Consider the following 14798-nt stretch of genomic DNA (forward strand, 5'->3'; position numbering starts at 1 on the left):
TATTAAGCAAGTTAATTGGCTCTGCAATATACGTGTACATAACTAGCCTTTTGAAACGCTCCTCAGAAAATAAACCAAAATGGTTTCCACTTGTACTTTATTTCATACAGGCGATCTTGAAAATAGTTTTTTTGTCCTTTTTATAGTTCTAGTGCAGAGGTGATTTTCCTTTAAACACAAATGTAGTGCTGCACGACAGAAATAACTCATTTATATTCTAATTTTAGAATGCAGAGTGTACTAAACAAGCTCATCAGCAAGGCAACCAGATAGGATATTCCTATTGAATAGGATGGCATGGATGACACTCTTCAGGGAATACAGAATCAATTATTTATACGACTACTAAAGGAATACAACGTAAATTCTATTTGCTTAGTCTTATTTAACTTTTAAACACTTAACTTTTAAACATAGTTACAGTATATTTATCAGCTCCATTGCCATTTAGAATTAGAATTTTGAAAAATATTAAAATATCAACTTATTTTACATTTCATGACCATCACATGAAGCCAAATCACTTTGATAATGCTTTAAAACAGTAACGACCTAAACATTCATACATTGGCCCATTTATGAAATGTAAACCAATATGTAGATATAAGATTAAAGAAATATTTGCATACAGGATAAGTAAAATCCACATTAGAACTTCTGCACTCATTGCACTTTTGAACGAAACAACTTACAAATTTAATTCCATTACCATAAGCTACTGTACCTATGTGTACAATTTAAAATGTACTGTTCTTTCAGAACTGTCAAATTTTCTTGTCTCAAAAAAGTAAATATCAGCCCTAAACCTCCCCAGACTGGTACCTAAGCAAATGAAATTTTCCCTGTTAATGTCTTCCTCCTTAAGATAATTTTTGGTAATGATTTTTACCACAAAGCTATTAATCTGTTATAAGCACAACAGAAGTCTGAAAAAAATGTGTTGGTTTTTTTTTAATAACAGGAATGATGGAACAACTACAGTTGTAGTGGCACAACTGATTCTGTTTTAACAAACAAAACATGATGCTTCTAACTCTAATTTAGAGCTCTAAACAAATGGCAAATGCATTTTTGAGTGACTGAAACAACAGTGATTGTGTAAACTGGACACATAACTCTTAGCTCTGAAATTTAAATCAGGCAGTTCTTGTAAAAAAAAAAAAATTGGGCTACTTATATTTGAGTAACAAAAAATGAAGATAAAAATTCAAGTGGTTTCGATCATGGAAAAATATTGTCATAAAAAGTTGACCTTTTCTGTAAGGATATCATATTTTCCTACTCTGACATTTCAAGTGTTCCATAAGGAATAACATCAGAAGACAAGTAGAATTTTTTATGCAAAATTAGAAACTGACCTCACATGCTGGATCAAACCTCATGACACTGTATGATAGAACTATAACTGAAATAGTGTAGTATCTGCTTTCAAGTAAAGAAAATGAAAAACCAAAAACTTGAGTCCCCAATTCTAAAATGTAAGCAATTTTAATAACATTAAGGATTACGAGGGTTAGTATTAATACTACATATCAAGTGCCATATTCGAGGTAAGCACTCTAGCTTTGCTCATGTTGTTCTTCCTGTTGACCTGAGAAATTTTTCATATGCATACAACAGCAGTTCTTCCTTTTATATTTTTTTATTTGTTTCTTTTGTGATTGGGCTGGGTTCTGCTAACATCTGCAAAGGACATGACCAGCTGAACCAGTATCAGTTGCATAAAGCTTGCAGATACATTAGATTCCAATGCAGGTTTATTCTGCATTCAGGCTGATTCCAGAGGGAAGGTGAGGTTTCATTGAAGCCATGCTACAGAGGAACAGGCTGTGTAGTTGGACACAAGGAGTACAAGCCCTCTCCACAAGTAACAGAACCCCAGTCAACTCTGTGCCTTTAAACAGACACTAAGACTTTCTTTTAAGCACACAATTCATGGTTTTATCATAGAATTGTTATTTTCAAATAAACAAAAGTGAAGAAGAATTGTACCTTCCTGAAATCTTGAACACATGTATGTTTTATTCAAGACTACACATTAATAATTATTGCTTATTAAGGTTTTTATTTTCCATTTCACGACAGTGGAGCTAACTTACTCTGAAGCACAAACTGATATCTCAGAAGGTTTAGACCAGCCATAAAATAAAGTCTGTGATGTCAGTACTTCTTAACTAACAACTATCTGAATGTAAACTGGCAGCTATTGCACTTTAAGTTACATCGCAATTATCAGGAAGTTAAGTTGGTTAGAATAACAAGTCTGAATTCAAGGTGTGATTAGAGTAAGGATGAAACTTACTACTTCTGTAAGACAGAATAACTCCCTTTTTACACCACAACTTAATTATTCGCAAAAAGCATGTATTTAACTGAGATTTGAGAATGTGCAAACAAAAATAATGAAGGCATCTCTCATACTTCAAAATTCTGCATTTAACCAAAGATTTAACTTTGATATAGAACATCAATATTCAGGTCTATAATGTGATTCCTATCAATATACATTTGTACAAACTAGAATATACGCTTACAATCAATATATACATACCTGCTTAGCCATATTTTCCACAAACTTAGGTGATCTTTCTCTTAAAAATGTGACAATATCTTTATACACATCACTTTTTCTTTCATAGTCAATTTCATCTTTACCCTTTATTTCACCCTTCAAGAAAGAATAAATTGAAGTTATTAACAGTATTGCTTAATTCAATCTGTATCATAAAACACTGCCAAAGAGCACATGGGTCATGCACTGTAAAGAATTAGGTGCAGAAGCCTCACACTTAGCACAGAGTTCATCAGACTTCAGTAAATGACACTGAAAATGCATGGATCACCTCTATGGATCCATCAGATAATTAAGGTCCTATATGCAGTTCTGCAAGTTAAAGTTCACTGTACTGCATGTTGTTCAACTGAAAAGGATTTAGGACTCGTAGCAAAAAAACAAACAAACAAAAGCAAACAAACTAAACGTGATCTATTTTTTAATTCTTAGGAAAAGCATTTCGTAAAGTTACACTTGATGGACATCAGTTTCTCTTCAAAATATTGGTCCCTGCTTAAACTAAATAAAGGACTATTATCCCTCTACAAAATCTGCAAAGAGCTAACTGGAATGAAAAGCAGACAAAAAGAGATAAAGAATTTCTTGAATAGCTTCACTGAAAGTAGAAAGAACTGCTTATATCTTATAAGAATACAAATGCAAGCTCATATGTATGAGTGACAATATAAAGCATCATCAGTATTAGCCATACAGTGACATCACATCCTAGATCAGGATCAGTGAAGACCTAGAGATGTACCTAGTCCCACAGTGCTTTCAATAGGGGTAGTGTGAAGGACTTCAGGCACATGCAAAGACCAAACAAGCTCTGCTACCAAAAAACACTGAATACACTCCTGCTATAGAGCTTAAAGAAAAAGCACTCTAAATGTATGGGAAAATTAGTATATTATTCCTTCCCACTACTAGATTACTATTTCTTCTCCATCAGTATAAGCAAACTAACTCTACATCTTCAATACTGTTACCCCAAACCTGATGGACTTTTTATTGTAGCACATAAAAATATTTTTTACTCTATGGTATTCCTTAATATTACTTACTCCATTTAAAAACACTCCTGCTGTGCTGCAAGTGATACACAAAGGATCAGTGTCGTGTGGTTTGATGATTAAGTAACAAATTTCCCCGTGCACTTGTCTCCATGGAGGAGCTCTGCATCCATTAGAGAATGTGTAATCTGTAACCAATTAGCATTAGTGTTTTTATCCAATTTAGAATTATATTTTCTGAAGATTAGTATAATACACGTGCAAATCAAGCTCCTTGAACAATATGTTGCACTTAAGTATTCACACTCTGTTGGGAATCAGTCATACAAAACTCTGTGCACCACAGCCTAACCCAACAAAGAACTGTGACTATGCCTAACACGTTTCATGTTCAAGGACTCAGTTTATTACCTCTACTTCTAGTGAAGACATGTGATATTTCTCTAAGTAAAGGCTAGAGAAGCACATTCCATATCTGAAAATATATTTTATTTGACTTCCTATCTTTAAAGAGGAAAAAAAAAAAACAACAATTTTAATTTATTAATGGAATTATTTTAACACATTCCATGTAACAGTCAAGTACTTCAATAAAGGTATACGTAAATGCTAGATATGATAAAATTTGGACCTGATGTGTATTCCAGTGATTCCAGTACTGTATTCTCTCCTTTCCCAGAGAAATTCTTGAGAAGATTCACTTCATTATTCACAGCAGCTGGGTTTAGTCTTACATCTCTGCAATTAATATAAAACAGTCTAAAATCTATTCACCAAAAGGATGCACACTGAGATATTAAAATGGAATACAATACGATTTTTTTCTTGTACACAAAGTTTTAGTAGTAGCAACTGAGGTCCGGGATGGGTCACTTACCATTGATTTTCTTTGTTTTACCTATTAGTTCAAAGACATTTAATTCACAGGTAGGAAGTTCTTGTAACTATGAAACAGACTCAAGTGTTTTCACGAAGAAATAATCAGTTCCTTGAAAATACTTAACTGCTACTTTGTTATTTGTACAAATTACTTCAATTTGCTATGAAATGCAAAACACACGCAATAAAAAACCTAAACACTTGTAGGCACACACGTACCCACACCTACAGCAAAATCTTTAGGGAAAAGAACTTTTCAGTAACTTAGCAAACAGTGAAAGTTATTTCAATAAATATATTACATGAAAAGCACATGTTGTGGGTTGAAAACAATGTAATTTAACAATAAAATGAAAAATATGCATGAGCTGACATACTAAGGTTGCCTTTGAAGTGCACTTACTGTGAAATGTGTTTTAAAGAATTGTTAAGGAGTTGCATATCCAGCTGATGAAGAAGAATAGCGATTTTCATTTTCATCTCTGTTTGAGGATCATCATCATTTTTCATTTTTTCAAGTAAGCACAACAGTGATGTATCTTCTCCTTCAACAGTCCCATATTCAGGGCCAAGAATTTTAACTATAGGATCCCTGTTAGCTGTAAACATGAAATAGAATCCATGTAATGGGGTGTTACATTGAAAAGAAAAGATTAGTTAGTGAGACCAACACTTTTTATCTCAACTGCTGAACAATTTTATGTTATAGATCTACAAAATTAATTTTTAAAAAAATAATGACATCAAGAGATGATTATTAAATAGTCCTTTTTATCAAAAGTCTGCTTTCCTCTAAATATGCCCAGTTGATGATCAAAACAGGAAATGAATGGGCTTAACTCACTGAAAACAGATCATTTGGGAAACAAGATTTAGTGTTAAAGAAAGTATTTAAAGTTTTCTAGCAGCGTTCCCAATGGCTCCATTACTTCTTCAGCTGTGCCAGCTGTCCTTTTTTTTTGGTAAAGAGTGACATGACTGCATGTCAGTGGGTTTTACAAAAACAATTTGCCCTCTTCTTGAAAATGAAGTCCCATGCAGCTGTGAATGTATCAGCACGATACTCTGCCCATATTATTCATGGTTGATCACTGTAAGCAACAGGACCTCGGCTCAGATGAGTCTTAAGTTTGATTCAGTGTATTTACAGTTTCAGATTGCAGATCCAATTTCTATTAACAGTACTTAGAAATACTTCTGATCTCTTTTACTTCCCGTGAGAGGGGGATATCCAGTTTAGCACAGGGATCTTGTCAGTTGGAAACACGGGACTAGAATACGACACCACAAAAGTAGCTGTGCCTGTGTTTTTAAGTTTTTGTGAGAATGACCTGGAAGTGTACACTATGAAGCTTGTGCAGGTAAGAATGTCTTAAGCATATGAGGTTTAATTTGAAAATCCTTACAGGGTGTAACATTTTAAAAGGGCATTAAACTATGGACATAGGAAAAAAGTGCTATTAGCCTCTAATGATACATTGTTCTTCTGAAACTTAAACCTACTGTCTGTTGCAATATAGTCTGCATTATTCAGTATACATGATTTTGAATATGTAAATCAGCAGTTTAATTTTATTTCATATTTCTCTGTTACTGATTACTGTGAAGTAAAAGAACAGAAACTTCATTAAGCCCTGGATCAGCACTTTCAGCCACGTTCTTGAGTCAACGCCTTTTAAAACACCTACAATGAAGACATGCATTTCTTTTTTCACATTTCATAAACACAAATCCAAGGAAAAGAGGTATTTTTTAAGAGAGAGGAAAGACTGGGGTGTAGGGGGGGAAGAAGAAAAAGAAAAAAGGAAACCTTCAAGGCATGCCTGTGCTTCCTTTAACTTTTTATCCACGTTAATTTGTAGCAAATGGGACAGCTGGTCAAAATTGCGAACTTTGAGATTTGAGGCTGTGAGGAGAAGTAAGGGTTGTCCATCTTCATCTTTGGCTTCAGACTGAACGGTTGCTTCACTGGAAAAAAAAAAAAAGTAAATGATATCTTTTTAAAGTAGGAACAGCAAATTTTAAAAGATGAATCTTGAATGTTATTCAAGCTTCACATGATAAATCATTACAATTTCTTTAAGATGTATTTCAGTAAGCTTCCAGGATAAACCAATTTATTCACTGCAGATCACACCTGTAACTCATTTGCTTTACCCTGGTAACACCTTTAAATATAATTTTGAAAAGCTGAGTTTGTGACTGAAATCTTTTCAGACAGCATCCATCAAAATCTCTCTGAAAGTCCCTTCTTTAGGCTTAGGTTACTATGTTTTACAACAAAGCTTGCTACTTCCTGTCTCCTCCTCCTGCTTTTTTAAAACTCCAAGAAATATACAGGCATAAATACTGACCACAAGAAAGAATCAAGCAGCATAGAGAAGCTTATACAGCTTATCTGGCTGTATTTTTACCATTTTGTTAGATTGAAGAAACAAGCATGTGCGTCTGGACTATTTATTTTTCAATGTTAATTTTGAAATTCTAGAAGAATTCTTAAAGTATTTGAAAAGTAGGTCAAAGCAGTATAACTGCTATGCTGATCAAGACTGAAATTGTGTTAGTATATTAAAACTGCCTTCTCATAAAGATCTTGGAAACTATAGTTCCCAAAGAAGCTGAAATTCAAGATTGTGCTTGTTAGTCCACTTCAGAAGCAGCATTAAAACCTATACTTCTAACATTTTTGAGAATCACAGAGTTAATCAGTTAGACACCTTGTCAGAAGTCATAAGAATAGATACTGCAGTTTGTACAGACTGCTAACCAGGAAGGTCTGTATCACAATCAACACAGAACAGTCACAAACTCTCCAAAACAAAAACAAAAACATTTTTAAGTTAAAAATTTCAACATATAAAGGTAAAAAATCTCACCCATGTTAGCATCTGAAATACACTAAAGTTTTACACTGAATTAGTACAATTTCACTTTGTTGTTCACCTCCAACATTTCAAACCATGCTATAGCTCAGACTTACTCTGTCTCATAACCCTCTCCAAACGCTGAACAGCCCAACTGCGTTTTCCACTCTAGGGGCTCCCTGAAGACAAATGCTGCTTCCTGAGGGTGTCTAGTGCTGAAATCCTCTGCAAACTTAACAATCTGATTTAAAAGAGATTCATTCAGAGGAGTGATTTCAAGCGTGCCAGTTCCAGAACCAGCAGCAGTCCACTGTGCAGCTCTTGCCAGTGCCGCTCCCATGGTCTTGGCTTGTCTCACAGGTGGACACCTTATCAAACAAACACAGAGAATGACTAAACTGAGCTCTTGAATGATAAGGACAATATGCTGTAATTAGATACAGCTGTAGGTTTCCTGGTTTGCTGCAGGAGAGTTTCAGTGTGCCTTCCAACTCAAGTGATTCCATGATTCTGTAACAAACATACTTAAGAACTGGATTCTTTTACTTTAGGTAAATTCATGAAGGGGGGATTGAAGAAAAGAACTTGACAAATTTCTTTAAAGTGAAGAGGAAAACTGGTGGGAAAAGGGTAAAAAAGAAAAAAAAAGGAAAAAAAAACTTTCTAATTTTGATTATTTCCTGGCACTATTAGTAACTCAGGGAGCTGACAGCAGATCTGTCAGGACTAAAAACATTCATTTTCATAGAATCATAGAATGGCTTGGGTTGGAACGGCCCCTGCCACAGGCAGTGCCACCAACCTCCAAATCTGGCACTAGAGCAGGCTGCCCAGGGCCCCATCCAACCTGGCCTTAAACACCTCCAGAGATGGGGCATCCACAGCCTCTCTGGGCACCCTGTTCCAGCACCTCACCTCCCTCTCTTTAAAAGAACTTCTCCCTGACATGCAATCTAGACATTCCCTCCTTGAGCTTAAACCATTCTCCCTTGTCCTATTGCAACTTACCCTTGTAAAAAGTTGATTCCCCTCCTTTTTATAATCTCCTTTTAAATACTGTCAGCCTGCAATGAGGTCACCCGGCAGCATTCTCTTCTCCTGCTGAGCACGCCCACCTCCCTCAGCCTGTCTGTGCAGGGCAGGTGCTCCAGCCCCCTTTGCACCCTCTCCAACAGCTCTGCATCGTTCTTGCGCTGCTGACCCCAGACCCTGACGCAGCGCTCCAGCTGGGGCCTCACGAGGGCGGAGTACCGAGGGACAATCACCTCTCTGTCCCTGCTGGACACCCCTCTGTATTCCAAAGGACAAAAGGTTCTTGCAAAGTTGACGCCGCTCTTACAAACAATATATGAGCCCCCTCAGTGCGAGGAGACCCACCTACACAACTCCCTCAGTGACTATTCCCCGCTTTTTTAAACGGAGGGGATTAAAAGAAGCTCCAGACCCGCCCCTCGAGCCTGTGAGGCCATACCTTGCCCTGGACAAACCGAGCCGGCCCCCGCCATCGCCTCTCGGGCCGCAAGCGAGGCGATGCGTTGCTATGGCGGCGGGGCCCGCGGCAGCCGTTACCCGGAGCAGCGGGCAAACAGCGCGAGCGGTCGCGCCTCCGGGCAGGGGGCGGGACGGGCCGAGGGGAAGCGGCGGTGCACGAGCGAGGTGCTGCACTGAGGACGGCCCGACGGGCAGGCGTGGGTATGCTGAGGGAAGCTGAGGTAAAAAGGGCAGGGAATTTCCCAGCATAGAGCGGGAGAAGCTGTGCATGTATGTCTGTATGTAAAATAATGAAAGCAGGAATGTGTTTTTGGTGTGGAATTGAATGAAGTCATTCAGTTGGTCGAAGTTGCTTCGCACCAGCATTTAAAGGAAGACCACTGACTGCTTCGGAGGTTGAAGTCAAGCCGGTACAACTCAAACCTTTCACTGGCTTTTGGTCATTACAAGCTTTAATTCATAAGGTGAACATGGACCGTTTTTATTTCTTGAGTCAGCGTGACAGATTATGCTTGAAATGCTCTTTAATTAAAGAAAATATAATGTGAAATTAGTGCTTCTTGAAAGAAGCAAAGGAAATGAAGGTAAGCTATGCCAATGAATAAAGTCCTCCCCACATATTAAGGGCAAAATGATAAATATCCAAATGTAGCAGCCCAGGCACAGAGAGGAAAGCATTGCTGTTCCCCCAGGCATGAGGCCAAAATGCCCGTTCTGTGGTGACAGCCAGCTTCAACCCAGGAGAAATGGTTACGAGTGCATTCTGGCTGAGGCTAGCAAGCTGCGCTCACCTTCTTACTGCCATGCATCTCCTTCCAAAGGCGTAGGAAAAGAATCCCTTCAAGGGCAGTCTAGCTGAAGAACCCAGCTGTCCCAACAACACAGAGTTAACGCAACCAAGGGTTATTTTACCAACTGAGAACTCAGCTGGGTAGGAAACCGCTAATAATGAGGAGGGTCAGGAAATGTATGGGGGATGTAGTTCGAAGAATAACAGTGTGGGATTAATGCATTTTTTCATCGAGATGATTGTCCGTACACATTTTACTTACTGAACCTTTCCAGCAATAACTACAGATGAGTATATGCAGTCTGCACAATAATGACTTAAGAATAGTATTGGCTTTTCTTGGTTCACTGCATAAGACTGAGAAGACAGAAAATGGATCTTTTGATTAGGTGAAAATGAAAGAGCATTTTTAGTCAAAAGCCTGGCTTAGGACTTAACGCAATTATTATTATTTTTCCTTTTTTGAACAGTATTGATGAAGGCACTTGCAGAATGGATTACACCTCTTCTTTTTACTGAAATAATGACCATGTAAATGTTGAAATTGGTAGGCAGAAGGTGCAAACAGCAAAATATGAAAGGGAATAAAAGCATGTTGTACCATGGGTGGTGAGGAGTGAAGACAGTGAGTTTTCACACAGAGCTAAGTATTTTAAGCAAGAAGTCGGTGGAGTAAGAAATAGAATTCTTAAATGAGATCACTCTGTTCTACTGAAGAGTGAGAAAGGAAGATATTTCAGTGGCTAAGATAAATGGCATGTTCTGCCCTGACAGAGCATGCATCTCCACTGACCATAAAAGGAACTTGGCTTCGTTACCAATAGAACTTCCTGTGGAGGCAGATAAGTTAAAAAATGAACATGCAGAACACGTCCAGTGAGCCAGCAGTGAGGAGTCTGGGAACAGACATTAGTGGGCTATGGATAGTGTAGAGGTTGGAGGTATTCTGCCATTTATTTCTTGGTAGCTCAACTGTTCTCATAGGAGGACTGCTGAGATTCTAACACTTCTGAAGACTGCTCTTCTGATTCAATTTCTAATCTTATGTGATTAGTTTGTGTTTATTTGGTTTTGCACCTTTACCGTATTTTCAACAGCTATTCCTCCTCCTTAGTTTTTACACCCAGTTTGAACTGGAGATTTTTTCTTAGACTTCACTTTAGTAGACTAAACAAGTTTAGCTCTTCTAGTCCCTGCCTGCAATTTATTCATTTCATTTATCTTAGTATCCCTTATTTGCCTGTTTCAGTATAAGTTATTTTTCTTAAGTAGCTGTGACAGTATTTCTAATACTATTTTAGCAGGACCCTTTACAACGCAACTGATTGTCTTTATCTCCTTTGGAGTTCCTCAACTTCTACATTCTTTGTTGCTTTTGTTTGTGAGGTTATGTTTGTGGTTGTTGTTATCTTGAAGTTGAATTATACAAACAATTGTTTTTCCCTTACTTTCATGTGCAGCTGGTGAGTTAGTAGCTTTTGTAGGTTTTAAGCAAAATATAGCAGTTCAGCCTTACAACATCTAATTCCATTTGTAAAGGAAAGAAAATACAGCATACTGTCTTCGGTGCCAAAACTCTTAATTCACTCCCTTATGTGATAGGAGCTATTTCTGTTGCTACTCTTGGTTTCTGTGCACTGTAGTCTTTTGCATATTATCAGATGTAAGTTGGCTGTAACAAGTCATTGCTGCTGTTATTTTGCTGGTAATGAAGCCCTGGGTGATTTCCTTCGTTGTGTGCAGGCTTGTTTTTGTGGATGATGGGAAGTTGTGCCTTCTTGTATCAGCTGTCACAAAAATAGAAGCACTTAGGAACTCTCACTTTAGCTAGACTGAAGGATATTATTATTTAATACCACTTTTTGCTTTTAGCGGATTTCATTTATCAATGCTCTTAGCAAAAGAATCTGAACAGCTATCTTAGAAAGCTTTGCCTAAGAGCTCAAGTTTTGAGCAATTTTATAAGAGTGTGAAAGTATTCTTGTGGTGACTTGAAAACACAGAAATTAAAGACTGGATGAAAAATGTGTTGTCATTTGCACAATTCTTAATGTAAAAGATAAAACAGTAGATGAAATGTTTGCCTGAGCTTAGTCAAAGATGAGATCATTAGTTACTGGCGCAAAGAAATGGGGAATATGAAGAATTTGTTAACATGGAGAGAAAGGCTGTTGGAAAATTTTTTACGGTCTCAGAGTTGCAGCCAGAGTGTGTATGCAGTTTTGCTCGTGTATTTTTTCCTCACATTTCAGTGGAATACTTTTAAAGTAGAACAGTAACACAAGCTGTAAAAAAAACTGTTGTGGAAGCTTATATAAAATAAAAAAGGCCATTCAAGGTAAATAATATCGTGTATTCGTTCCTCTAAATAGCAGTTTAGCCGTTCACGGGCACCTTGTCAGACAAGTTAAAAATCGGGAGAAAATGAGTTCGTATTTGTCAGATTCCGTTGGTTGCTCATTCACTTGCTCTTGTTGCAATTATTTACATATTTTTGGCACTCATGGAACAAACAAAAGTTGTGCTGTTTTGATGAAGAGGTAAATGAAAGGGAAATAAAAAGATCTAGTTCTGTTGCATTTGCTTTGTTTTGTATGTGTATAAAGGCAGTACTTAGGTGCCTAGAGTTGTTAATGAACTTTTTTAATGCAGCTTAATTTTTTGCAACCTGTTGTTACATCTTTTTAAAGTAGTGCTCTGCAGAATGGCAGGGTTTCAGCTTGAGAGCTCTCAGAGAACGCAAAAAGAGAGAGGATGTGATGAGTCTGTTGATACCTTTTCTTTCAACATTCCTTTTCATAAAAAAGAATGCTTAAAACCTAAGCAAGTGACTACTCATTTTTCACTGAGTCTCTGCTTTCTGTGTTGTGATTATCTGCTTACCTCTTGTTTTCTATGTATTTACGTGCTTCAGAAAGGCCAAACGATGTCAAGTGAGCTTTATTAAACATTGGACACCATTCAATATAGCTTCTTGGCTCTTGAAATTAAAGAAAATTGTAAAAAGTCAATGTTTCAAGTAGGAGTTAATGCAAGAAACAAAAAGGTACGGTGTTTTGTGCATGGGTGTCCGGCAAAGAGATGGTTACTTCAACAGTCTTCAAGAAAAATGAAGCAAGAAAATATTTTGGTTAAGAAGTTCTGGATGAGTTTCTGGATAGCTCTTTTCCCAACAATGACAATAACAGAGATGCTGCTGTTCTTTTTTAGACATGGCTTCCAGATGGGAATCGTGGTGTACAGTCCAAGATTGTACATGATTTAATAGTTTTTTTTTTTATCAGTAAGGAATATAATATTTCAGAATATGAACTTAGTTACTAGTCTGTGCTTCCATCTATTTTTAGATTGTTGTTTCTTCTCTTATTTTGTTCATTTTTGCTTGCCGAGGTCTTCTGAGTTTTTTTGAGTATGATTTGGAGGAAAAAATCCCAGTACTGTTCAATAACTTTATGACTTGGTCTATATTGTAACAACAGTTGGAGTACCAGGTAAGAACACTGTGCTTTTTTAACACATAGTAAATTCCTTCATATATTTTCTGTGTAGCATCAAAACAAGATATAGTTCAGGCTGTCACAGACCTCAACATGCTGACGTATCTTTTCAATGAAACCCAGTCTTTTTTTTTTTTCTGAATTAGTAGTACTTTACTGGGGAATAATTACATTGAATGATTTTTCTGTTAAATTTCTACCCTATCACACTATATCCTCTTCACATAATATTTCAGCTTGACATTTCTCCTATTAGAATGTGTGAACGTGCAACAACTGTGAGGAAAGGTTTGGAGAAGGATATTCTGGAACACAGTTATGTGATTATCATCTCAATTGTAACTTATTTTAAGATGCTGATTGTAGAGAGTCACTGAAGTATTGGCTCCATACGGCGCCTTTGCTGCTTCGTGTAGCAGTGCAGCCCTTTGTACAGAGAAAAGATTAATGGCCAATTCTCTTTACATTTCTGATTCATTCTTCCACACTTCAGTTTTTTCTTCTTTTCTTCTATGTATATTTTTCCAGATAGAAGGAGTATCTTTGCATTCTGATGTTTATATGAAGTACTTTTGCTAGAGCTACTTAATTATTTTGACTTTAATAGCGTGGCAACTCAGTATTCATATGAAGTACCCAAGATTTTTTTAAAACTTGCCTGTTAGTTGAAGTGTAACTAAAAAATGAATAGGGTTTCTGTATCAGAAAGATACAGAAATCTTTTAAGGTTCCAGTGTCAATCAGAGTTTTTAATTTCTATTATAAAAATGAATGGATCTTCAACAGTGATACTTTTCACCAAAGCAATCGAGATTCGATTACAAAAAGTGAATCAGATTTTTTTCCTGAGCAGCCAGTGCTGAGCAGTAACCCCCCAAATCAAGCACCCTACTGAGGGCTTCTAGAACCCTTTCTCACTTTGGCAGCTTCCAAAAGGTTTTGGCCATCTGCTCAGTAAAACAGAAAAGGGGGAGGTAGTTTAAAATGCAGCAAACAAAATTGCTACCTCTGTTTATTAGTTACTGTGTTCAGGCTCTGGTTCTGGACGTTGGAAATAACTTGATAATAAGAGCAGTGCTGCACACCAGTGTGTCTCATGCTGTGATTGAAGGGTGTTCTCTGCTTTCAGACATAATCCTTTGCAAATGAATGCTACCGACATGCCCAAATGCCTTCTGCTTTCCTGCTGGTTTTTAAAAATTCTCGCCTTTTTTCAAGGGAGAAAAATGAGAAAGGATTGGGCTGTTTGTTTTAGGGCAAGAGTGTGAAAGGGGGATTGTTTTAAAATTAGAAATAGTATGTCATAAGTAATCTCCATTTATGGATTTCTTTTCTTAGAGGAAAAATGAGAAGTATTGGTGGAAAATATTTTGGGCTTTAACTTGGCGCTGTTAATCAGGAAAGAGAGTTTGGCTGTTTCATAAAGACCATTTTCTCACATGAAGCGCTGATACAAACATGCAGAAAACACTCCACTACATGATCTTATTTTAAAAAGAGGGATTTTAGCTATTTTTTTATACCTTTGTACTTCTCAGGTATTCATCTTGCAGTTACCACTGTGATAGTCCCAGTTCACTCTCTAAGCAATTACCAGTGCAGAATTAGTGTTCTGGATAATTCCCTGCATACTTCATACGAAAGTAACATAAAAAATAAAAAGATAAAAACTCCAAATCATTTTTCCCATTATACAATCAGGAAAAAAAA

The 14798-nt window shown here is 36.9% G+C and overlaps 1 protein-coding gene across 1 annotated transcript in view; it reads right to left on the reverse strand.

Annotated features, from left to right (window-relative positions):
- The window catches only part of ODAD2 (outer dynein arm docking complex subunit 2), a 74250-nt gene extending 65435 nt beyond the window's left edge, over window positions 1-8815 (reverse strand). Inside the window, exons 1-7 of the mRNA XM_042817427.1 lie at window positions 8782-8815; window positions 8319-8358; window positions 6257-6414; window positions 4850-5045; window positions 4199-4305; window positions 3619-3755; window positions 2552-2668 (exon numbers count right to left, since the gene is read on the reverse strand). Coding sequence (XP_042673361.1) covers window positions 2552-2668; window positions 3619-3755; window positions 4199-4305; window positions 4850-5045; window positions 6257-6414; window positions 8319-8358; window positions 8782-8815 — 789 coding nt within the window. The remainder of the gene's footprint in view (window positions 1-2551; window positions 2669-3618; window positions 3756-4198; window positions 4306-4849; window positions 5046-6256; window positions 6415-8318; window positions 8359-8781) is intronic.
- Window positions 8816-14798: the final 5983 nt, after the last annotated feature.

This window comes from Centrocercus urophasianus, unplaced genomic scaffold, assembly GCF_019232065.1.
Source record: "Centrocercus urophasianus isolate 14NV4802_14NV808 unplaced genomic scaffold, USGS_Curo_1.0 seq_16, whole genome shotgun sequence".
NCBI lineage: Eukaryota > Metazoa > Chordata > Aves > Galliformes > Phasianidae > Centrocercus > Centrocercus urophasianus.